The 25,219-nt window shown below is 38.7% G+C and overlaps 1 protein-coding gene across 2 annotated transcripts in view; it reads left to right on the plus strand.

Moving 5' to 3' along the window:
* LOC592876 (mitogen-activated protein kinase kinase kinase 4) overlaps window positions 1–25,219 on the plus strand; it is a 39,196-nt gene that overhangs the window by 5,510 nt on the left and 8,467 nt on the right. Inside the window, exons 6-23 of one of the 2 annotated variants that reach the window (XM_030994989.1) lie at window positions 215–372; window positions 1,425–1,532; window positions 2,567–2,666; window positions 3,230–3,313; window positions 4,082–4,345; window positions 5,208–5,357; window positions 7,019–7,180; window positions 8,623–8,750; window positions 9,205–9,286; window positions 12,455–12,521; window positions 13,416–13,610; window positions 14,227–14,559; window positions 15,423–15,496; window positions 16,111–16,227; window positions 17,845–17,877; window positions 20,105–20,264; window positions 20,699–20,818; window positions 22,405–22,517. In XM_030994989.1, the coding sequence (XP_030850849.1) occupies window positions 215–372; window positions 1,425–1,532; window positions 2,567–2,666; window positions 3,230–3,313; window positions 4,082–4,345; window positions 5,208–5,357; window positions 7,019–7,180; window positions 8,623–8,750; window positions 9,205–9,286; window positions 12,455–12,521; window positions 13,416–13,610; window positions 14,227–14,559; window positions 15,423–15,496; window positions 16,111–16,227; window positions 17,845–17,877; window positions 20,105–20,264; window positions 20,699–20,818; window positions 22,405–22,517 (2,448 nt within the window). The remainder of the gene's footprint in view (window positions 1–214; window positions 373–1,424; window positions 1,533–2,566; window positions 2,667–3,229; window positions 3,314–4,081; window positions 4,346–5,207; window positions 5,358–7,018; window positions 7,181–8,622; window positions 8,751–9,204; window positions 9,287–12,454; window positions 12,522–13,415; window positions 13,611–14,226; window positions 14,560–15,422; window positions 15,497–16,110; window positions 16,228–17,844; window positions 17,878–20,104; window positions 20,265–20,698; window positions 20,819–22,404; window positions 22,518–25,219) is intronic. The other variant, XM_030994990.1, reaches the window with a different exon arrangement.

Here is a 25,219-nt window from a genome sequence, read left to right on the forward strand (position 1 = left end):
ACTTTCTTGCAACGCCCCATACAGGTATGTCTAATTCAATTCAGTTCATGTTGCGCAATCATTAAAATCATTTTAATCATTTCTTTCATTTTAAAAATGTGTCAGTGATTTGTGTCTTTGATTACTATCAAGGTCAACAATATACATTTTCTGAAATCTTGTTTCTAATGGGAGTTTCATGTCACTTATGAATATGTTGCCTTTGGTATCCTAGGTCTACTTTGAGTATGTCCATAGTCGCATGCTGATGCTACAGAAACTCCCCCAGGCTTCGGTGAGCCTCAAGAACGTCCTGGAAGAAGAATGGGCGTTTGCCAAGGAGATGTGCCCCTGTATACGGGGAGGAGAGGCTCAGGCAGGCAAGAGATTCTGGTAAGACTCAGGCCTGATAATTACCAGATTTAAATCGGTTTCACGATTTTTCTTATTTTTTTCCTGATTTTTTCCAGATTTTCTTTTCCCATTTTTGTTAGTGCTCATTATCACCCCTGAAGACTCATATATACATTTATACATCAACATTTTGTGGACACATGAATTAATGGTCAGTTGTTTTACTCAATAATACAGATCATTTTTTCAGAAAAAAAAAATTTCTTTGTCAAAGAAAGATTATGTTCTGGAGTTACTTTATACCATGTTGGTTTTCCATCTGAAATTTGTGTGGAAGTCATATGGTTGATTATTCAATTTCCTTCAGATATTAGGGTACATCATCCTTATTTGACAAAGCAATTTAATCTTGCACAGTTTTTTGTGTAACATTTTACCTGTTTTTCTTTCTCCCAATGGGAAGGTGTTTTCCTTTTCTAACTGCTATTAAAAGGATAATTTGACCAGTTGTTTGGGGGGGGGGGGATACTATAATCACCAAATGTCTTGGTTTTTATTTGACATTTGGACCATTTATCTAATGGTTTTACCCATTTTCTTCTACTTTAATATACAAGTCCAAATGTGATTCCCCCTTCCCATAGATACATGTGCAGAATGTCAAACCTCAGTCACATTCGTTAGGCTGACACCAGATGGCCAACAACAAAGTAAAACATGCATTACCAGTATGGAGTCAGTTTGGTAGTGTGACTGCAGTATTAGCCCTTTCGACTTTCAAACAGCCATCTTTAGCAACTAAACCGCCCAAAACCACCCCTCCTTTTACTCACTGACCCGCCAGAAACCGCCCGTCCGTTTTCAAGGCGCTGTAGTATCCGTTCTATGGGGTCTACCGTGATAACGTTAAATGTACATGATCCTTACAATGTCTACAGTAGGATTCTGCATAGAAAAATAATGCATGTTTCATATTGTTCAGAACAATGTCAAAATGAGAGCAATATTGCAACATCCAGTGAGGAATAGGCCATTTTTACAAAATCTCTAGTTGCTAATAACTCTCCTTCTTTCCAAACCTCTCGGCACAGTATCATGGCGAGTAACCTGCTGCATTCTACTGCGGAGTACCTTGAACAGAGAGTGGATGATGAGTGCGCTCATCTACAGGATAGCCATTCAGGCGGTGGAGCAATCAAGTGAGTCACAGCAACTAACCTAAATATGCATGGGTGGGACCCTGGGAATAATTATTAGCTAACTTTTATAGGTATGGAGTGGGACTGAGGAAACAATAATTTAATAACTTAAATATGCATGGTATGGGACCAAGGGAATAATTATTAACTAACTACATATTAATGGGGTGGGACTGAGGAAAAATAATTAAATAACTTAAATATGAATAGCAAGGGACCAAGGGAACAATTATTAACTAACTTTCATAGGTATGGGGTGGGACTGATGGAGGAATTTTCAATCAGTTCTCTAATGTTTTGGGTTGGACCAAAGTACCAATTCCAAACCTACTTATATTGTATATGGTATAATAAGAGACATACATGTGTATTAGGCTTTCAGTTCAATGTTTTTTTCAACCAATGATAACTAAAAACATGATTAATTAGATACTTAGGATTTCTGAAAATTGAGGCTTAATATATGCCAGACTTAACTACTTTATTTTTAATATGTTATACAAAATTTTTAAAAGGAGAAATGTTGTTGTTGTTGTTGTTGGGGTTTAGATGGCACTCTTCAATCTTGACAGATTATCTGCGCCACGGCGTTCCTTCTTTGGTGCATGTTCATCTTTTCGAACTTGATCTCGTGGCTCACTTTTACTGATGGGGGTCTGTCTTTCCAGACTTCTGTTTTCGAATCATGACTTGGCTCACCTGTCTCAGCGAAGTGCTACTGTGCAAGATTAATTATGTTTAATTTCCCTTCACCATTAGTCGTGCATTTTAATCATAAGGATGTAATCCTTATGATTTTAATACTGATGATATTCAAACATTTCAATCATAATCATAATCATAATATACTCACCAAGGAAACAAAAACAAAAGGCCTTTTATAGGCTGATTTAAGATTATTTGAGACCTTATGATCAGGATTTTAATGAAATGGATAAAATGCTTGTGTTATCTATTGTAACAATGCATCCTTACAGCTATACCCTCTAAAATTCACGACTTTACCAATTCTGATTTTCTGCAACATTTTTCAGACGTATCATCACTGGGTCCTGTCGTAAGTTCAGGGAACTCTTTCATGAGGTGCGTGACAGAGCTGCCAAGGCCCTAGGCTTCGCTAAGATGTTGACCAAGGTTAGTACACGTTTAGATTATGTGTGTGATGGGTTGTTATGTTTTATTCGGAGCTGATCAGGGGCCTATTTCATGAAACTTGTTACTGATAGTTCTGCCACAGATCCATTACAAACTTGCTCATAGCCAATCAAATCTTCAGATTTTGGTAGCATCTAACATGTTATTGATAACATGTTTTATGAAACAGAGCCCAGAAATATTGTTGTATATCACTTGCTTATGTTGATGTGTGTTCAGTACACAATGTTCTGTTCATGTCATACGTTTTTTCACAGGCATGATATTATACATTGAGATCTAATAGATGATTAGTTTGCATATGTGTACAAGAGGCAAGTTTGTTGCAAGTGGACTCGTGCATTGAGAAATGCTTGGTAAAAGGCTCCTAAATGTATACATGCATGCTCCCTTTATTATTTAATGATAAGACCTAGATACTTTGGGATGAAACTTTCTTGAAAACTCTCTCATTTGTCTTGAGTTACAACAAAGTCATGAAAATTAATGTTCCGATGTTACTCTAACTCTTCATCTTTCTCTGTGTTCTATAATCCCTGCAGGATTTAGAGATAGCATCTGAGTTCACTCTGAACACGTCGTTGGGAGACTTGATGAACAACCTCAAGCTTTCTAGTCATGTCAAGGTAAAAATGTTAGGCATGTTCAGACTGACTCTTGTCTTAGAAGATAACGTAATTGTTTATCATTCATACATTGCCAGGCCTTAAATTTCAATATTTCTAGGACAAGGCCACTTTTCTGTAGGGCACATTCCTATATTACAGCACAAATAGGAAGAATTGGAAAAGGCACACAAAACCTCCAAGACCAATGAGAGGGGCGTTGAGGCCAATCAAAAGGGCATCCACTGCCATGGCCTTGGTGGCCTTGGATTAATATAAGCCCTGCATTGCTGTACCATGTCCTGGCAGGAGCAGTTAATGGCCTAGGACATTAACTTACATCTGCTACTCTCTACCCAGGTGTAGTAAATACATACCTTTTGCAAAGAAATTCATTGAGTGCTTTCAATTGCTTGGGGAGGCTTGGCTGAAGCCAGAGTTTTATTAGTTAGGTGCCTTGAGCTTCCATTTAGATGGATTTTCCCAAGTATAAATGTAGTATTCATACAAGTACATTGAAGAATGTACTCATAAACATTTAGTGGTGCATCATCATCCAACATTTTTTGTTTGTATGTAAATTTTTAGGATCATCTACCTATAAGTTTCTGTAACTTTTTTGATGATTCAACCATTTCGTAATTTTCTTTAGTGTATTTTCCATTTTATTGGCTTATCTATGTTTGCAAGAATTATTCTATTGTATTCTTTGCCTTTGTATGTTTTTATGAAAGTGGTGAATAAATTCAATTCAATTTAATTCAACGTAAACCAATTTTTTCTTAACAGGTCCTCCTGACCAGTTTCCCCGGTTACCAAGTCTTTGTACCTCAGCACCTTCACCAGAACACCCCTCAGATTCTCCACCTCCTCAATGACCTCTGCGGACGAGAGGACTTCCTGTCGACCTCTGACCCCAGCTCTCCGGACGCCAGTGACGGCTATCTCCTGCTGGTGAAGGACGAGGAGAGAGAGGCGGAGTCAAAGTGGGGCGGAGACACGACGTCCGTCAACCCCAACATCGAGACAACCATTGCTACCTCAGACATACAGGTTAATAATAATATTCTGCTTTTATATAGCGCCCAATACATCGATACAACAATGTGTCTAAGCGCTTTACAGATATATTATTACCCCGGTCATTGGATTCAGGCTTACAAGCTCACAATTTATTCTCCACTCCCTGGGGAGCATTGTTAGTCTTGTTCTTCATGTCCAAACCAATTGAGAGGTTTGTAGAGTGATATAGCATTTCTCTAGGCATCTTAATAGATGCACCTAGAGAATAAAGAATATCCTATCTATGATTGACAACTCAATAAACCATTCATATTTACACCTGCCATGATTAAGTATGGTGTCTTGCTTTATGGTTCTTGATTCTCGGCGGATAGTTGGTTACCCATAGTCCAGGGACCCGTTTCACAAAGCCTTTTTGTAATGACAAATGACAAAAATCAGTGACAAATCTGTTGATAACCAATCAGAAGCAAGGATTTCAGTAGCTATAACAAAAACTGTCATTTGTCATTGATGACAAGTTTTGTGAAACGCCCCCCAGATTGGTTGATCCCAGGTGAATGTTTTGGAAGGACTTCCCCGGTGACTCCAGGCAACTCCAGGCAACTCCAGGCATTCCAGAGAGCTATGGGCAGTACAGTCACTCTGATCAATGAACAGATGACTAGATTACACATACCTTTAACAGGGCTCCACACAAACTTTTTTGGTAAGGGGGTCCGAATTGAACCTCTACAGTCTGTATGCCTGAGCCCTACATAAAAACTTCAAAATGTTGTGGTCCGGACTTAGATTTGTGGGTGTCCCTGGCTCCTGGTAATGTTGAGCCCTGTCTTCAATCTGTAGGTGCCGATTGTAAATGTCTGTTGTTTGTTTGTTTTTGTTGATTTAGGTGGAAAGTATCCTTCTAGTTGTGAACCACTCATCACAGTTGACCACGCAACGTAAGGCATTCCAGAGAGCCATGGGCAGTACGGTCACTCTGATCAATGAACAGACGTCCAGCCATAACACCATTGCTGAGGCTCTCGGGGAACTTAAGGTACATGCTTTTTACAGCATTTTATTATTTAGGATAATGCCCTGGCCCTATGTCTTAACAACATAGCTGTGTTAACACCATATCTTAATTCTATTTGCCTACCCAGGATAACGCACTTACCCTATATCTTAACAACATAGCTGTGTCCACACCATATCTTAATTCTACTCGCCTACCCAGAATAATGCACTGACCCTTTGTAAAAACAACACAGATGTGTTCTGCTCTCCCACTGTGCCTTAATATGATAGATGTGTTCACACCACAGTTAATTCTATTTGCCTACCCAAGGTAAGTCCTCATCCTCTGTCTTAACTAAATAGCTGTGTTCATACCATATCTTAATTCTATTTGCTTACCCAGGATAATGCCCTCACCTTATGTTTTAACAACATAGCTGTGTTCACACGACAATTAGTTCTATTTGCCTATCAAGGATAATGCCCTCACCCTTTTAATTAACAACATAGCTGTGTTCACACCATATCTTAATTCTATTTTCCTACCCAGGATAATGCACTAACCCTTTGTGAAAACAACACAGGGGGGACTTGAAGATATCTTTAAGTGGGAAAATAACGACTTTTAGTTGTCAAATCGACTTAAGAGCTATAGAGCCATTAAGTAATAGTCTGAATGTACGTTTTGTGCTGCGCAAAGATTCAATCAGTTTAATTTTGGCCTTTACAAGAAGTAGGTTATTGATGTTGAGAAAATGCTCATGTACCCTTTACAGCTCATTTTATGTATGTTATTACCAAAGAAGAAAAAAAGCCAGTCAGTCACTCAATAGTGTCTGACAGTGAAGTCTAGCATGTAAACAGGTTTTGTTGCATAATTTGAATATTAGGACACTGCTAACGTTTTAATTTCACTTGACTTACTTGACTTGACTTAGGTGCATGGGACGGTGTGTCCCCTTGCTCCCCTGCGAGAAATCATGCTCCAGTCTGATCTGTCCTGGGCTCGTTGCTCTGCCTCTTGTGTGGATAATCCCACATCGCATTGAACCTGGTCCTTCCATCTCTTTGGAGGGCGTCCCCGTGGTCTGCGTCCATTAAAGTCATTTTGGAATGCTTGGTATGGTAGGCGGTGATGCGGCATGTGTAAAACATGGCCAAACCATTTCAAACGACGTTTCGTTATTTCCTCGCATATGGTGCTTGGGACATTCAGTCTCTGCCTGATCGCATCGTTCCTTATCTTGTCCATTAGGTGAACTCCAAGGATGGTCCGGAAACACCTCATTTCAAATACCTCAAGCTTATTTCTATCAGACTTTCGGAGAGTCCAGGATTCTGCTCCATATGTGGCAATAGGGAGGATAAGTGCTCTGTAGATCCTGACTTTGAGTCTCCTAGAAATATCTTGGTTGGACCAGATGGCACTTTTCAGTCTTCCGAATGCCCAAGCAGCAAGTCTTGTACGTCTCTTCAAGTCCTCTTCTATAGATGGAACTGTGCTGCCGAGAAAGACAAATTTTTCCACTTTCTCAATGTTGGTGTTGTTAAGTGAAATATCTTGTTGATCCTCTGTCATGACTTTGCATTTTGTTGCATTGATTTTCATACCCCATCTTCTACATGCTTTCTCCAGTTCATTTGTTGAGATTTGGAGGTTTTCAATTTCACACCATATCTTAATTCTATTTGCCTACCTAGGATAATGCACTTACCCTCTGTGAAACCTTAGTGGCCGCCATCTGTCAGGTTGAAGAGAACCTCATCTTAGATTCCATGGTTGACGTAGAGGAGATGGAGAGGAACAACATCCTCAAGTACTCCAGGGATGGAATGTGCCAGTGCTTCTCAGTCGGATTTGAGGTAAAGAGAAAAAAAACGCTGTTATCATTGTCTTCCTATCTCCTTTTTCTGTATGTGTGTGTGCGTAGGAAAACACCAGCAACCGCGGACCACTCCATAGAAAACTACCTCAAACCGCGGACGTACCTGCAATGGGGGACCGTCCACGGTTGCGATACCGGTTCCGCCGTATCAAATTTACGACGTAGGGGGCGTTTGAATATTAGATGTCACAGCGTGTAGGCAACATCGACTGGATCAGTCCGATGTGTATCGCGAAATGTCACAGCGCCCCCTTTTTACTGCGCGGGAGAGGCGCTCGCTACCTGGATCATCCCATAGGAGGTACGTCCGCGGTTTGATGTAGTTTTCTATGGAGTGGTCCGCGGTTGCTGGTGATTACCTACGCACACACACACAAGTACTAAACTTGGTCCACGGTTGACGCCATTTCCCTGTAGTGGTGTGTGTGGAATTAGGTTTTTAGGAGTATCAATCAGATATGATTATTTACGTCTGTGGACAGACCTTTAAACGTCACCATCCAAAAGACGTGACTCAGTTTCGAACTTACGTCCTCGGCTGAATCAGATTGTAACTTCCATTGTTAGCTGAATATCAGGCGCAAAACACAATGCCCCGTCTTTCTACCCCTAATTTATACCTTTCATCCTCGATCTCTGCTTCTCTAGTTGGTTCCTCTTTGTCTTTTCTTTCCTTCTTATTTCATCATCATTCTGTTTCTCTTCTTGCACATTTCCTTGATGCTTTTTATTTACCATCACTTCCCCCCCCCCCTTCGTTCGTTTGTTTGTCTGTTTCTATATCAGTAAATTAAAAGAACAAAAACTGTATACAAACGTTTACAATTTAAAAGAAAAATGAACTGCGATACAAGCGAGATAAAAGAAAGGAATCATTTGGCTGGTAACCCTTTCAATCCATCATGTTTGAATTGTTGTTTTACTCTTTCGTTTGATATTTCCCTTCATTGATTTATTGTCTATTTAAATACATGTGCAAGAGATCTGTTCAAATATTTGTGATATCTTTCAACCTCTTCGATCGATTAAAGTGACTCAGTAACATTGCCTCAGATTCTGAAACAAAATCCTGGATTTAGCTCATGTTGCAATCATAATTATAAACCTTTAGGTCAGTCAGGAATCCCATGACTTTTACAAGCCAATTGCCTGTCTTATTATCAAGATATTTATGATTGGAAATTGAAATTTCATTTTTTGTTTTCCTAACGGTTTTATAACACTACAGTCTATTGGGGAAAATGAGTATGGTAAAACGGTCACTCTAAGATATTTTTACTTTTTTGAGACACTTCATGATCATTTTGAAGCGCAATTTTTTAAGGGCTTCAATATTACACCATATCACAGACACTGATAACACGTAGGGGCATGCATCTCAGATTTAACAATGTTAAACGATGCCTTTAATGCTTACAGTACCACAAGGAGGTGAGCCGGCTGCTGTCCAACAAACGAGGTCTAGGAGAGTCCATTCTCAAGCTGGCTCAGCAGTGGATGAACTTTGCCCTCAACAAATGGGAACGAGGAAAGGGACGAAGACCTAGGTATGGTATAAATACTGAGCACCAATCCGGCAGGAAGGTGCCAATTGCGGTGCAGGGTTTTCATGGACCAGTGGATCTGAGATTAAGCTATTAAAAAAGGAAAAAAGAAGAAGAAAAGGAAAAGAAAATATTATCTATAACTAGAGATTTATGAAGAGTATGAATTTACAAATAGTAAACAAAAAAGAAAGATAAAAAAAGTGAAAGACTTAGATATTCTCAAAAAGAATGAAATGCTGATAACACCAAAAAACAACAAAAGCAACAACAATTGAAAAGCCAGAGGGGACTCTCTTTCACTTGTAGGAATTGGCCATTTTTATTCTACATTAGTTGACTTGATGTAAATTTTGAACATCTATCATATGAGCAAAAGTCTACATGTAATATTTGTTGGATGTGATTTTCATTTTATCTCTTATATAATAATTTCCTTGTTCTCAAAATCATGTAGATGGGCGAACCAAGGACTGGAGTTTCTTATTCTTGCTTGTGAACCTCGTAACGTTGCACATCTTGTAGAGGAAGAGTTCCAGGTAATGAGCCAATCTTATACATTGCATTAAATACATAGCTGCCATGAAAACTATGATGATGAAAAATGTCTTTAATATATATATATATAAAAGTGACAGCATTTATAGTTGACTTTTTGTTTTTATTATTATTATTATTATTATTTATTCGGCATTTCAAAATACAAGAACAATACAGAGTAATATGCAAATTACAGCAATTACAGGAACATATAATACATGATAAAGAAAGGACCTGAATCAGAGATGATAGGGCTGCCTGGGTTTGGAAAAGGTTAACTAAATTACCATGACCCACAGGTCTTCCTTCCCACACCCCTTCAACTCCATCCAGGTCAGGATAAGAAAATCCAAAGAAAACATATTATATAAATTAATAGTGTATAACTGGAAACTGGCAACACACTTAGTGTAATAAATGTAACATGAATGTCTCAAGCAATATAACATTCAAACTAATCATTTAAACATGTATAATAATTCAAATATATGATTGAATTATAAACAGATTGACAAAACTTACCAATAATTATTATCTAATTTGTCTGCCATCGACTGTACTAAGTAATTCAATTAATTCGTAAAAAAAGTCGGATTTCATTATTAATTAATTAAAAAACAACTATTAGACAATGATTCTTAAATAGTTGTGAAGACAAATACATAGTGAGACTATAATAATTGAGATCAAAAATATTCTTATATTTATACAAATAAAAAATATGAGTTAAATTAATTACATGTTCAGAGTATGACATAGACCAGAATCGAATGACCAAATGAAAAAGAAAGTAAAGAAAGTAATGCCAGATGACATCAAGAATGTCAAGATCAAGAATATCCTTGCAATTATACAAATAAAATTATGAGTTGCATTAATAACATAGAGTAAGGACAAGGGCAAGAACCGAATGACCTAATGAAAGTGAAAGTAATGCCAGATGGGTATACTAAACAAAATCATGTCAGCTGTTAGGTGGTATAGAAAAGATTGTAATGAAATTTAAAGAACAGAGAAAATTTCGTGACGAAGAAGAGTGAGAAGCTTTGAAATATTTCCAGAAACAATTTCGTCTTTGACATGTGAGGGAAGACTCTCCCAAATAATGGGAAATCTGTGAACTGCAGTTTGGTGAAGACGTTCGGTTCTTGCCCTGAGGTGTTGGAATAAAATGGTATGTTCACTCTGGCGTGGTCTTATTCTCATTCACTGCTTCACACCACACGATACCGTAGAGAGTTTTAATTACGAAGGAAATCAAGAGATATTTCCTTCTTGATTCCAGGGTAAACCATGCAAGGTTTTGGAGACGTTGTGGATAAGGCATTTCTTGACGCCTTTGTTTCAAAATCAGTCGTGTTGCCCTCCTCTGAACTCGTTCCAAGGCTTCCACATGTTTTCTTGTGTAAACATACCAGGATGGAACTCCATATTCCAAGATAGGCAACACGAGTGATTTGTACAAACATAACAATGCCTGCTGGGACACGCCCCTACCCAACCTAGAAATGAGACCAAGCATTCTGTTTGCCTTCTTAATTACATTATTAACTTGGTCATCCCATGTCAGGCTGGAATTGAGGGTAATTCCAAGGTACTTGATTGAATTCACTTGTTCAATTGTGTTATCATCAATGGTGTACTTTGTCTTTTCGACATTTCTCTTACGAGGGGCAATTCTGAGAACTTTGGTTTTCGTAGCATTAAGTTGCATTTTGTTAATGCTGCACCAGTTTATGACATGAGTAATGTCTGCTTGGAGCATTTGCATATCAGTCTCATTTCTAATTATGCGGTACAGAAGCGTGTCGTCAGCAAAAAGCACACATTTCGATTGGACTACATGGGTGATATCATTAACGAACAAATTGAATAGCCGTGGTCCTAATACACTTCCCTGAGGTATTCCCGAGGTCACTATTGACCAATCAGACCGTGATCCTCGGAACTGGACAGTTTGTTCCCTCCCACAAACAAAAGAACTAACCCATTCCCAAACATTACTTTGAATGTTATATTTCTTAGCTAATTTATTGAGGAGAAGATCATGGGGCATGCGATCAAAGGCTTTGCTAAAATCCAAGAAAATAGCATCAATTAGAGGGGTGGGTGTTACATCAAGGGACGAAAACCAGTCATGTGTGATGTTGAGTACTTGTGTAACACATGATCGTTTAGGTGTGAATCCGTGTTGTTTGGGGGAAAGTAGACCATATGACTCAACATGTGCTACAATACATTTGTCAACAAAGGTTTCCATCATTTTGCAAACAACAGAAGTGAGCGCAACTGGGCGATAATTGCGAAAATCAGAGGGATTGCCAGATTTATGAACAGGGATGACAATCGATTGTTTCCATTGTTTGGGTAGTTGACCTAGTGAAAGTGAAATTTGGAACATGCGTTGTAATACTATGGATATGGGCTCTTTCACTTTTTTGAGGATAACAGCCGTAATCCCATCAATTCCGGTGATTTATTCAATGACAAGTTATCAATGAGCTTCACAATTTCACATGTAGGGAAATCAAGGGTATTCAATGGAGCAATAGGAAAGTCACAAGCACTGGGCAATTCAGGAACATTATCAGGGTCAGATTGATTAAAAACTGAAACAAAATAATCAGAAAAACAATTAGCAATCTCCTCGGGCTTGTTCAGTACATTATCTTGATCAGAAATTATAGGTGGAGTTGGGTTGCGTCTCAGAGAGCGCATATATCCAAAGAATCGCTTCCTGTTATCATGCATAGAGAAAAGACCATTCAAATAACGCCAATAAGACTTGTTAGATTCTTGCTTGGCATGATTGCGAGCTCTTTTGTACTTGTCCCACCATTCATTCCTTACGTCTTCCTCGTCTTCAAAATGAGATTTGGCTGAAACAAAAAGCTTCTTAGCCTTATTAGTTAGCCGTTTTATTTGCGGGGTTACTTTGTTTTGTTTGATACTCGAAAGTATACACACTGACAAAATCCAGTCAAACTTTTTTTTTTCTTCTTTTTCTCAAAGCATCAAAAAGGAGTAGATTTGAATATTGTGAGAGGAATGCATTAATGTTGTAGCTTTTTGGACATTTGAATCAAGGAAATTGGTACCTTTTATTCATCTGGAAAAATTAGAAAAAAAGTCATTAAATGGATGTATATATATTTCTTTTTACTCAGGATCTTCAGCGTCTCATGAAGCAGTGTATTGAACATGTAATAGGCAAGACAACTCCACAGAGTCCTGGTAAGCTTGTGTTTATGGTCACAAGGGAGTGGGTCCATATTAATGTTTTATTTCTAATTAGTCCTCGATCCATTTTGCTGAGGGTTGTTATTGCTACATTATTTGTATTCTACTCTATATACTATGGGGCGCTGCAAGAAAATTCTGATTGATTGCAAGTTGCTAAATTTGCAACTGATATTTGCCATCGATTGCAACTCAACTATCTTGCAATGCCCGACTTGTCTCCTAAATTTCCTAGGATTGAAGTTTTAACGATTAAATTAAGTTGTCAAGCTTTTATTCTCCCCCCCCCTCTCTCTCTCTCTCTTACTAAAGGGGCATTGCAAGAAAGTTGAGTTGCGATCAATTGCAATTAATCGCACGACGCTTGATTTTGGGGATTTGCAATTGATTGCAACTTTCTTGCAATGCCCCATTAGTTTGATATTATTTCTTTATATACCAGGTATGTGCATTTTTAGTATCAACACAGTATTTGTTCATGGGAGCAAGTCAATAGCATGTTACCCTGTACTCTGTTCAATAAGAACAGGTAGTGTTGGCTAACTGTTATTCAAACTTATTGGTTGATGATCAAAGTAGCAGATCCACCAAACAGGCTTCAATTTTGAATGATCATTGAAGAATATGTTCTTTTACACTTTTCCTTTTATAATAATAATAATAATTATAATAAGAGTTTGTTCTTATATAGTGCTTTTCAGGCCTGCAGGCCCTCTCAAAGCGATGTACTGATATGTATTATTACCCCGGTCATCGGATTCAGGATTACTCGCACACAATGTAAGCATATTCTCCACTCCCTGGGGAGCATTCAAGCCAGACGACAATTTTACAAGCGCACACTTGCTCATCTAACCACATTAACTTTCTCATCCCAAACCATCTCAGATCGTATGGGATCCCCTGACTTCCTGGGTGGTAAGATGATGCGATCCCGTAGCAGCAAGTCCATCCGTAGCAGCTCCTCCTCGGACCAGTCCATCACCTCACCCACAAGCATGGGAGATCTTAGGCGCATCCCCAGCGTGGAGCGATTCTTATCCATCACGTCGTCAAACACAAGCCCAACAGAGGACAGGCTAGGTGAGTGGTTCTTACTCTGACCCCATGACCTCATGACCCCATTGACCCGATGACCTGATGACCCCATAACCCCATCATGTATTATTTCTCAGTGCCATGTTCCTCCCCAAATACACATTTTGGTTTGTGCTGTTGCCCCTTTACAATGCGACTGAATAACTGAACATACACTGTAGGTTATAGATGGTATTTTTCATGTATGAACCATTCATTATCCCTTTGGGAGTGGGGGGGGGGGGGGACATTACCCCCATGTTCTTGTCGATCCCTATTGGCACGAGCCACCCGAAAGATTCATTTACATCCATGTTGTGGATGTTATCAAGGATTTTCGCCATGGCTAAAAATGCATGTACATGTATCTTAACAGCCCCCCCCCAAATGAATGATGCAATAAGTTTTAAATGTAATGATTATTAGCAACCTGTTGAGATTGAACCCATTTGAATACATGTACATATTATGAAATTGAAACCATCTATAATAGTTTGGTACCAAGTTTTGAAATAGTCCTAGGCAAGTTCTTGGAGGATTAGTAATATGTGACTCAGCCACCATATTTTCGTATTCCCCTCTTTGAAGATCTAAAACGTCAAGTTTTAACCCCCATCCGCAGATCCTGGTTTTCCTCGCTACGACAAGCGTGCCAGCCCCAATCCTGGCTGCTCCTCTCCAATGCCCTCCAACCATGTCTTTCGTGCCGTCTCCCGCGACCCCGATTACGCTCCCCGCGGGGCGAACAACGGCACCCCTACGGGCCCCGCAGGTCAGAGGCGGGACAGACGCTCCCAGAAGGTTCAGGCGTTGGAGCGTCTGGAGCAGGCGCGGAACGACAAGCTGCAGAGGGAGTCAATGATAGGGAGGATTAGCGATCAACACACCAGTCATGAGGTGGTCAATATCAACTGTAAGAAGGTCACCTTCAGGTGGCAAAGAGGTTTCAAGATTGGTGAGTTTCTCATCACCCTTGTTTCATAGTCGTACATATTTTAAAATAATTTTTATAAAAGTGTACCAATCACCTCAAAAATCATTTGGGTACAGCTAGAATGTATAAAATAAACATGAACAAAATCTTGTACATTTTAAATTTCATGTACATGTATTTAAAGATTAACTTGAGTTCTGGTAAAAAAAGAAAATGAATTCTCACAGAATCTAACGAAACTTACACTGAATGTTCAAGATTACAAATAAATGTCATGTGCCAAACAATTTTGGAAGAAAATGTATACTGGCAGAGTAATGAGTATAGAAAGATAAGGAAATCAGGGTAGTACTAGCCCCGACACCACGTGTGTTGTCCCATATACATCTTTCTGTGTAAGTGATTGTTACTTTACCAAGACTCTGCCAAATTTATGATGATTTTGATGACTCCAGAACCTTGCATTACACACCATTACTTACATGCTATATGATCAACTTTTCTGATCCATTCCACACCTTTTCTTTCACAATGCAATCGCATTACCAGAACTCAAGTTTATCTTTAAAAGTGGCTCAGAGAGAGGAAAATTATTATTTTATGAAAACATTAGCTTTCATACATGTTTTCTATGATTGTATACTAGACATGTGTCATGTAACAATGTTAGTTAATATGCCACTCAAAGGAAACATGACAAATTGACAATTACTAACTGGACACATTCTGTTATTGGAAATGACATATTAAGTGTGTTTTATTCAAAAGGTGTCTTTGCATGGGATAATGAACAATTTGATGATGTTGTAGAGCTAACAGTTCATATGACTATGCCAATCATATTGGCTAATGACTTGCCTTCCAATTACTTTCTTGTTTTCAAGGCGAGGGTCAGTTTGGAACGACGGTGTACTCCTGCATCAATATGAACACCGGTGAAACACTGGCAGTCAAAGAGGTAACTACCCATCTGCACTAACTTGTGTTTGATTCTTTCCTGCAATGGTACCCATAATGCAATGACATGATGTAAAGTCAGCCCAAAACAAGATAGGCAGCATATATATGAATATAAAAACAAAAATAGATATGTCCAAAATGGTTATCATTAAAATGAGGTTTGTAGATTAATGCAGTATTTTCTATGTACATGTATGAGGCAAACAAATGTAGAAGGAAGTTTACAAAAAAAAAAAGAATTTCAAGCAAATCATTTTTTAAACATTTCAGAGACAAATCCTTTGCTTGAAATTTCAATTCTGTATTTATCCAACGTAATTCAAAAGAGATTAATGCCAACTTCCTCCACAACAGAAGACTTATCAAAATGTAAAATATTCCCCATAACATGATGTCCTTACAAATCTGACTGTTTTGCTCTGAGACAGTTATATACTGCATCTTTTATCTTCTTCTTCTTCTTCTGATTAAGTCTGCCTCCTTCAATTGACTGGAGATTCTTGCAAACTATGTGCCTGTGTGTGTGTTGACCGCAATTTACTTCTATTCAAGTGCTATTTACATTATAATACTTCATCTGCCTAACGTGCCATTGTCCCTTTGTCTGTGCAGATGCGATTCCAGAGGAACGACCATCAGGTAATCCGAGACATTGCGGATGAGATTAAGAACCTTGAAGGCATCCGTCATCCCAACCTGGTCCGTTACTACGGTGTGGAGATACACAGGGTAAGATATCCTCAGTCCCATCTATTTAAATTAGAGGGTGAAACCAAGAGAGGGGTATTACCGGTATGATGTAGTTGTGATAGCCTTTTCAGATCTGAGGATCTTTGTCAACACAACTGGATGATTATGTAGTCACGCATACTATGATACTTGTTTGATTAGGAAAACCTAGGAAAGAGAGGTTCTGGGGCCCGTTTCATAAAGCATTTACTGCAGCGGTAAGTCCCATTTTCAGCAGTAAATTCCAGTTTCTGCGGTAAATTTGGAAGCAGCAGTAACTTTCCGTTTCATAAAACTGTACCAAGTGAAACCTGCCTTAGTTCATCTATTTAAATTAGAGGGTGCAACCAAGAGACAGGTATTATGATATAGTTGTGATAGCCTTTTTCTCCAAACCTGAGGATCTATGACAACAAGACTGGATAATTATGAAGTCCCACAGACCCTGGACTAGGAAAACCTAGGAAAGAGAGGTTCTGAGCGACTGAAACCCTCCTCCATCAGCACTGTGTGTAGACCCCTGTATGAAGGAGACAATTTCATAGTGATAGTTGTTTTTAGGAGATTATCTTCTGCAGTAGTGTCATGGTTATTTCAGTGCGTTTGTGTTTGTGTGATGCTTGTGCCCAGCATAGTCTGTTATGGTTGACATAAACTGTTGGAATTAGTTAAGGATGTGTGTTCTGTAGTCCAGGCATTCTCCAAAAGGAGGTACCTACTGATAAGTCAAGAACATGAGGGCTCACCACTGACATAGGCAGAGCGGTCACAGAGCCCCCTTCCCCTTCCCCTTCCCTCCTGGTCAAACTGGTCCCCCAAATGTCAAAATGTGAACAGAGGCCTAGTGTGCATGGAGACCTTGAAAATTCATTTCAGAGACCAGAGACCTGTTTCACAAAGTCTTTTTTCAATGACAAATTACAGAAACCAGTGACAAATCTGCTGATAACCAATCAGAAGCAAGGATTTCAGTAGCTTATAACCCAAATTGTCATTTGTCACTGATGACAAGTTTTGTGAAACGGGGCCCGGAACAAAAAACAAATGTGTCTGTGAAACCCTGCACTACATGTAAGCTTGTGCTGAAATATATTTATGAGGCTAGTTGTAGCACATTATTGCTGTATAATAGATTTGTTGTACTGTCCACCTGTATGATAAACATTCTAAAACAAAGTTAAAGCAAGTAATGGCTTGGTACCTGAACCAGGTTTTAATTTCATTTATTCTTTTGCTGCTCACAATATCACCAGCACTGCATTAACAATTAGTAGCTTTTTCCACTGCTGAGCAAAGAGGCATACAGCAATGAACCAACACTTGGGAAGACAAGTAGAGAGAGAGAGAGAGAGAGAGCGGTCTAGTATTTCATTTCAATCATTCAATTAAGATCATGTTCAAAATGTATCATTTCCTTCAATATTTGAATTATTAATTTTCATTTTTTAACCGGAGGGTAGATTGATATTTAGTATCACCCTTAACATGTTTTCCTCAGGAAATTAGACAAATGTAGATGCATGAGCTTTTTGTTTTAGGATGTTTAATTTGTGTTAATTATTTGAATTGATAAAAAATCAGTCAATGAAGTTTTGATAATGCCCACATCTTTTGCAGTGTCCACCAAATCGCCTGGATTGGAGTCAATATGTAAGACATTGCCCAAAGAAGCCATGTATTAGACTCTTGATGCATATCATTCATTTAAAAGATAAAATCTCACTGAATAATTCTGCATGCTGCCAGGAAATGAGCATGGCATGATGTTCGAATAAAGATGAAAGTTTTATTTTATTTTTTATTTTTTACAAATATGGAATGAAAGTATTATTTTCAATTTTTTTCCATTAAAATGAAAGTGATGAAGCTATTTTCATACAACTTCCTTTTTGAATTTTTTCTTCTTCTTCACCTTTAAGGATTATCATTAATTTACCAAGAATACAAAATATATCACGTCTTTGTATGAAAATATTGTATGCACGTCTTGAATGAAGAGAAACACAAATACATCTTCTACACTTTTATGCCTTGACCAGGTATAGAACACAGCAGTTTGTGCATACTTGCCTGACTAACATACTAATGAATACTAGAGCTCCCAAGTTTCTCTAACTTTTAAGCAGTCGTTAGGCATTTTCCAGTTATGTCAACTTTAATAGATACCGTAATTAACGGTGTATAAACGTCACCTTTTGCCGCCGAAAAAAAATCAAAGTCGGGGAGTGCGGTTTATACACGGTACACAAAAAAAAAAAAAAAAAAAATTAATAAGTTTCGATTTATTCCCCTTCACCTGGCGATATGCCTGGCAATGTCTCCCAGCTCAGTTATCGGTGTGTTGAATCACCACTCGGAAACTAGAACAACACTCAAATTTGTCTGTCATCTTGGTTTGCAAGTAATCTTTCAGATAGATCTCAATATGTAGTTTATAATAATAATTCCTCCAATTTTTCTTCAATTACAAGGCATTCCTCGCAGTTAAATGAAAGGCCTTCCAGCGTTGGTTTTTCTAACACGGACCTGGCTTGCTGGCGACAGAGTCGGCAAAAAAAAAAATAAGGGCGAAAAAGAGGGGTGCGCTTAATACACGAGGGCGGTTTATACACCGTTAATTACGGTAGTTGCACAAATTACATCACACGCAGACAAGATTTAATATATGTATGTCTATCAAATTGTCGATGAAAGAGGACATGCAAATGTATAGCTAGGGAAGAAGCAAGGTCTTCTGGCAGTATTCCTGCAACCTAGTGCAGACTCGCCCTAACCATACTAGAAATAGGTTCAAGTGAATTCATTTTAATATTGCTTTAATTAATATGATAATGAAATATGCATGAGTGCATGGAAGGTAATCCATTGGGAGCACTTTAGCAGAAGGTATGTACTGAATGCACGTCTACATTGAACTAGCGCTATAAAAAAAGATATGAGACTTAGTATAGAGTAGATCACAGTGTATGTATCCAGTATGTAGCAAATTACATAAGTGTATACAGTTATGCATAGAAGTACTGTACTGTGAAGTTACACATGAAGACAGGAATAAACCAGATTATTACATGTGATAATCGAATGCAAGGTAGACAGTGCTATTCTTTGTTAACAAAATAATAAATACAAACACATTACAATTCCAGTCTTATAACCCTAGACAAAAATATGCTTTTATACAAGTATGTTCCTCTGTTTAATAGTATTCTACATATAATTATAGGAATATTCTGTTTATACCATAGGCAGGCATGCAAAGGATCTTGAATACTACATTGCCAGTACTATAGGTCTAACAGTTATCCTGTCAATATACTTATTCTAATGATTGTACCTTCTGCATTATACATATTTATTACTTATTTCTATGTGTGTTTATCTTCTATCTGCTCATTTATTCTCTCTGTCTTATTTCTTCCTCTTTCTCTATGCCACCTTATATCCTCTCCAAATATATTTCCGCTTCCTCTTTTCTGTATCACCCGACATCATCTCCAACCATTTCCTCCTCCTTGTTCTTTCTCTCTCTCTATGCCTCGTCTCATTATATTATTCTGATCTCTTCCTTCCCCGTCTCCTCTCATTTATTGTATTCTCTCTGTTTCCCTCCCTCCCTCCCTCCCTCCCTCCCTCCCTCCCTCCCTCCCTCCCTACCTCCCTCCCTCCCTCCCCTCCCTCCCTCTCTCTCCCCCCTCTCTCTCTCCCTCCCTCCCCCTCTCTCTATCTTCCTCCCTCCCTCTCTCTCTCTCCCTCCCTCCCCCTCTCTCTATCTTCCTCCCTCCCTCTCTCTCTCTCTCTCTCTCATATTTCCTTTATTGTTTTCATCCTCTGACCTTCTCTCCAACCTCTTCTCTACTCTCACTGATGCCTCGTACAGGAAGAGCTATTGATCTTCATGGAGTACTGCGACGGCGGGACCATAGCGGAGGTGGCCAAGACCGGTCTACCGGAGGAGATGATTAGACAGTATACCAGAGAGGTTACCAAGGCGATTTGTGTCCTCCATGATCACAACATCATCCATAGAGATATCAAAGGTAGGTAAAGTGTGTGAGTGTGTGAGTGAGAGGGAGGGAGGGAGGGAGGGAGGGAGGGAGGGAGGGAGGGAGGGAGGGAGGGGGAGGGAGGGAGGGAGGGAGGGAGGGAGAGAGGGAGGGGGGATGGAGGGAGGGAGAGAGAGAGATAGAGAGAGAGAGAGAAGGAGAACTATTTTAAAACTATTGTAGAACTAGATAGAACTAGAATTAGAACTGGAACTTGGAGTAGAACTAGAAGTAGATCTGCAAATAGAAGTAGACGTGTTAGTAGAACTAGAAGTAGAATTACAATTAGTCTAGATCAAGAATTAGAACAAGAACAAGAACTAGAAGACGATCTAGAGGTAGAACTAGACGAGGATCAATATTCAATCAATTTTTATAAAAGATATTCAATCAATGCATTCTATCCCTTCATCCCTCCCATCATGTAGGAGCTAACATCTTCCTGCTTTCTGATGGTCATGTGAAGCTAGGAGACTTTGGAGCTGCTATCAAACTCAAGACGCACAGCACCATGCATGGTGAAGTCAATACCACCATGGGAACGGCTGGTAGGTATCTTTTACTTCTTTGTTGCCACGCCCCTGCCCACTCATTCATACAGCAGTGTCAAGGTGTCTTGGTCTAGTGGAAACGTCACTAGACTGTCGATCACAGGGTTCACAGTTTGAGTCCCGCTGTGGCACAAACGTCCTTTGGCAAGGCATTAATCTACATATGCCACTCTCCACCCAGGTGAAGTAAATGGGTATCCAGTAGGGAGAAATGTCAAGGTGTCGTGGTCCAGTGGAAACATCATTGGAACCGTGGATCAAGCGGTTCTCAGTTCCAGTCCCGCTGCGACATTATTGTACTTTAGCAAGACATTAATCTAAATTTGCCACTCTCCACCCAGGTGAAGTAAATGAGTACCCAGTCAAAAGAAATTCCTTGAATGCTTTAGCGCCATATCATGGCAACTCAGCTACAGCTGTGGTAATAATATGATACTTTGTATTAAGGGCAATATAAATGTCTGTATTATTATTATTATTATCGCCATAACCTTGTAATGGTGTTTGAGTTATGTATCACTAATTGGCCTTTCGTTTTATGAAAAGTTTGAGTTGATTTGAATCGATTGCAACTCAAGTTCGATTTGATACCACTCTCAATCATGTAAGAGATTGATTGTTGTATCTCCATACTTGATTTGGTAACTTGCAATTGAATTGACTCAATCGCAACTTTTTGTAAGATTGTAATATATGGGGGGTGTTTCACAAAGATCCTTAGTCTAACTTAACTCTAAGTTGGACTTAATTATGGAGAGCCTTTTGTAGCCTTAAAGGTACTATGTCCCATTTGCAGGCCAAAACAATGAAAAGGTTAAATTCTAACGGCATTTGAAAGATGATACTAATTTAGAACTTCCCTAAAAAAGGTGGGGCTTGAAAATGTCTTTGAAAAAGTGGGAATATAACGACTATTAGTTGTCAAATCGATTTAAGGGCTATAGAGCCAATAAGTAATAGTCTTGAATTTCAGAGCATTGTACCGAATGGTCATACGTTTTATGCTGCGCAAAGATTCAATCACTTTAATTTTGGCCATCACAAGACGTGGGTTATTGATGTAGACAAATGCTCATGTACCCTTTACAGCTCATTTTATGTACTGTATGTTATTACCAAAGAAGAAAAAAAAGCCAGTCAGTCACTCAATAGTGTCTGACAGTGAAGTCTAGCAAGTATATGGATTTCCTTGCATAATTTGAATATTAGGACACTGCTAACGTTCAAATTTCACAGATAGGACATACATGACATATTCATAATTCTTGCAAAGTTCTACAGAATTTGAGGTTGGCTGCAAAAGGGACATAATACCTTTAAAGTATAAAAAAATGAAAAGGAAAAATTCAGGTATTTTAGATTTTTCATAAATTCCTCATCAAGAACATGAAATCTCCTTGATAATAGAAAATATGAATGATTTGAATCAACATTTTATGCCTTACAAAATATATTCAAAGATGCTATCGGCTTTCCATAATTGTTAAGTCCAACTTAGAGATAAGTTCAATCTTTGTGAAACACCCTCCTGGTCCCATGTTTTACCAATAATCATCATATGTTCTTTGTTTTCTCCATGTTAGCTTACATGGCTCCAGAGGTGATCAACCAGACAGGGAAAGATAAGCCTGGCTATGGCAGGCAAGCTGATATCTGGAGTCTGGGATGTGTCGTCATTGAGATGGTTACGGGCAAGGTAAACAGATAGAGTGGTACAGTTAAACTTGTCTATAGCAGCCACCGTAGGGAAATACAAAAAGTATTCCTTGTAGACAGGTTCTTTTACAGAGGTGCCAACCAGTACGATTTAATCATATTTAGTACGATAATAAGAGTGGAATACGATAATACGATATCACCTCTTAAAATATGATTTTTCAAAAAAAAAAAAAATAAATAATTTAAATACCCATAAAAACATGAACAAGTAAACCCCCGCAGCCCCAACAAAAATTTTGCTTTACATTCTTCTTCTGAAATTTGAATGAAAGAGCAAACATTTTTCTTGACTGAACGTACCAGTATCACATTTTTCTGAAATTTTACTGGCCCGGGGCCAACTGGCCATTGGTAGTGTCGAGTTTTCGTGAAAATCTGATTTTTAAGGATACTCGGTCTGTTTTTTTGTGTCAAGAGGTTGAGAATGAGAAACCATTTTCAATGGAAACAAAAACTGTGGCATGTGTATACAGGTGGTCACTAAAGCAGGTTTGACTGTAGTCATATGTTGTTTGTATTGTTAATGAATGCATACTTACGTTGGGTCTGGGGCCGTGCCCCAATGGAATGGAATTTGCATAGGCAGCTCGTACAGGTGTTCAAGCTAATTCTGCCACGGAGACCAGGGCGTGGCATCAATTAGTGTGTAATTCAATCATTCTAGTCGTTGTCGGGCTATCCCACAATAATCGAAGGGGATTGTGTTATTTGTTTGTATTGGGAGTCAAGAGGGATATCAGACAAAATAATATGTGAAGTTATAGGACAGACCAGTACATCGATTGAGGCACATCTGGGACTCTTCATGACAAAAACATAGCCATAAGTTTTAAGCTTTAATAATGTATTTGAAAGGCAGGATCATTTTAAGAGCAATATTTCATATACAGTCAAACCTCTCTATAGAGGCCACCTGTCTGTAGTGATCACCTAGATTGTCTCCCTCTAGGAAGAAACATGTGTTGTAGAACCTGTCTAGAAAGGCCACCTGTCTACAGTGGCTGCTTTCTCCTTGTTTCCATTAGGTGACCTTAATAGACAGGTTTGACTGTGTTACATTTTGTCTGTTTGGAGCCAGAAGGGCGTTAACTCATGTTTTTAACACAGAGTAAATGCTCTTCTCGCTCTGGACGGACTATTTAAATGATGTTCTTTCATGAGGGAATAAAACAGATCAGGGCCCCATTGCACAAACTTACTGTACCATTGATTGTAACTTTGCCATCAATGGTATTCTACAAGGGAAACCTTGATTTTGATTGGCTGTTGAGCCCTGTTACCATGGTAGTTACCATTGAGAGCAAAGTTACCATCAATGGTAAGGTTTATGCAACTGGTCCCAGAGGTAGTTTGCAAATTATTTTTATGCCTCCGCCACCGAAGGTGGTGCCGGAGGCATCATGTTTTCGGGTTGTCCGTCCGTACGTCCGTCCGTCCGTCCGTACGTCCGTCCCGTTTGACCGTTATCACAATATCTCAAGAACCATTTAAGATTTAAACTTAAGACTCGGGAATAGTATTTATCACCATAGGAAGACGATCTGATTAGATTTTGGAGTACGTAGGTCAAAGGTCACAGGTCACAGAGGTCAACTTATGAAATTCCTTGTATTGAGTTTGTTAGCGCGATATCTCAAGAACCATTTGAGATTTAAACTTCAAACTTAAGGATAGTATGTATCACCATAGGAAGACGATCTGATTAGATTTTGGAGCACGTATGTCAAAGGTCAAGGGTCACAGAGGTCAACTTATGAAATTCCATACATTGAGATTGTTATCATGATATCTCAAGAACCACTGGAGATTTAAACTTCAAACTTAGTGATAGTGTGTATCACTATAGGAAAACAATCTGATTAGATTTTGGAGCACGTAGGTCAAAGGTCAAGGGTCACAGAGGTCAACTTATGAAATTCCATACATTGAGATTGTTATCATGATATCTCAAGAACCACTGGAGATGTAAAAACTTCAAACTTAATGATAGTGTGTATCACCATAGGAAGACAATCTGATTAGATTTTGGAGCACGTAGGTCAAAGGTCAAAGGCCACAGCGCACATTATGAATGCAAAAACAGCTTGTGATCACGTTATCTCAAGAACCGATTGATGGATTCATGCCAAAATTAGGTCATGTTTGTTACTTGCAGAGCCAATGAACTGAGTAGATTTTTGGTTCATAAGGTCAAAGGTCAAAGGTCATGGGCCCATTATGTATGCAAAAATAGCTTGTGAACGAATTCTCATTAGAACTGACAGATGGATTACTATTTAACTCAGAACATCTTGCAGAGCCAATGAACTGAGTAGATTTTATGGTCATGGGGTCAAAGATCAAAGGGTCATATATGTATATGAGAAATTGCTTGTAATCACAATATTCTGAGAACCTGTCAATGGATTACCATTGAACGTGAATTCAATTTTTTTTTTCTGTTTTGGTTTGTAAAATTGCTCTATAACGGAGGCATCATTTTCGACTGCGCGCAGTCGAATTCCATCTAGTTTCTTTTTCATATTTATTAGTACTCATCTTCCCCTTCATTAATAATCAAGGGTATGATTTCTATCTGTAGGCAGAGAATCATTTGTCTCCTTTTCATGATTCTCTATTTCAAAATCTTTTGGCAAGACTACACCCCTGAGTTCACTGTCATATATACAAGTCAAGAAA

The sequence above is a fragment of the Strongylocentrotus purpuratus genome, unplaced genomic scaffold (genome assembly GCF_000002235.5).
Source record: "Strongylocentrotus purpuratus isolate Spur 01 unplaced genomic scaffold, Spur_5.0 spur5_scaffold_21, whole genome shotgun sequence".
Taxonomy (NCBI): domain Eukaryota; kingdom Metazoa; phylum Echinodermata; class Echinoidea; order Camarodonta; family Strongylocentrotidae; genus Strongylocentrotus; species Strongylocentrotus purpuratus.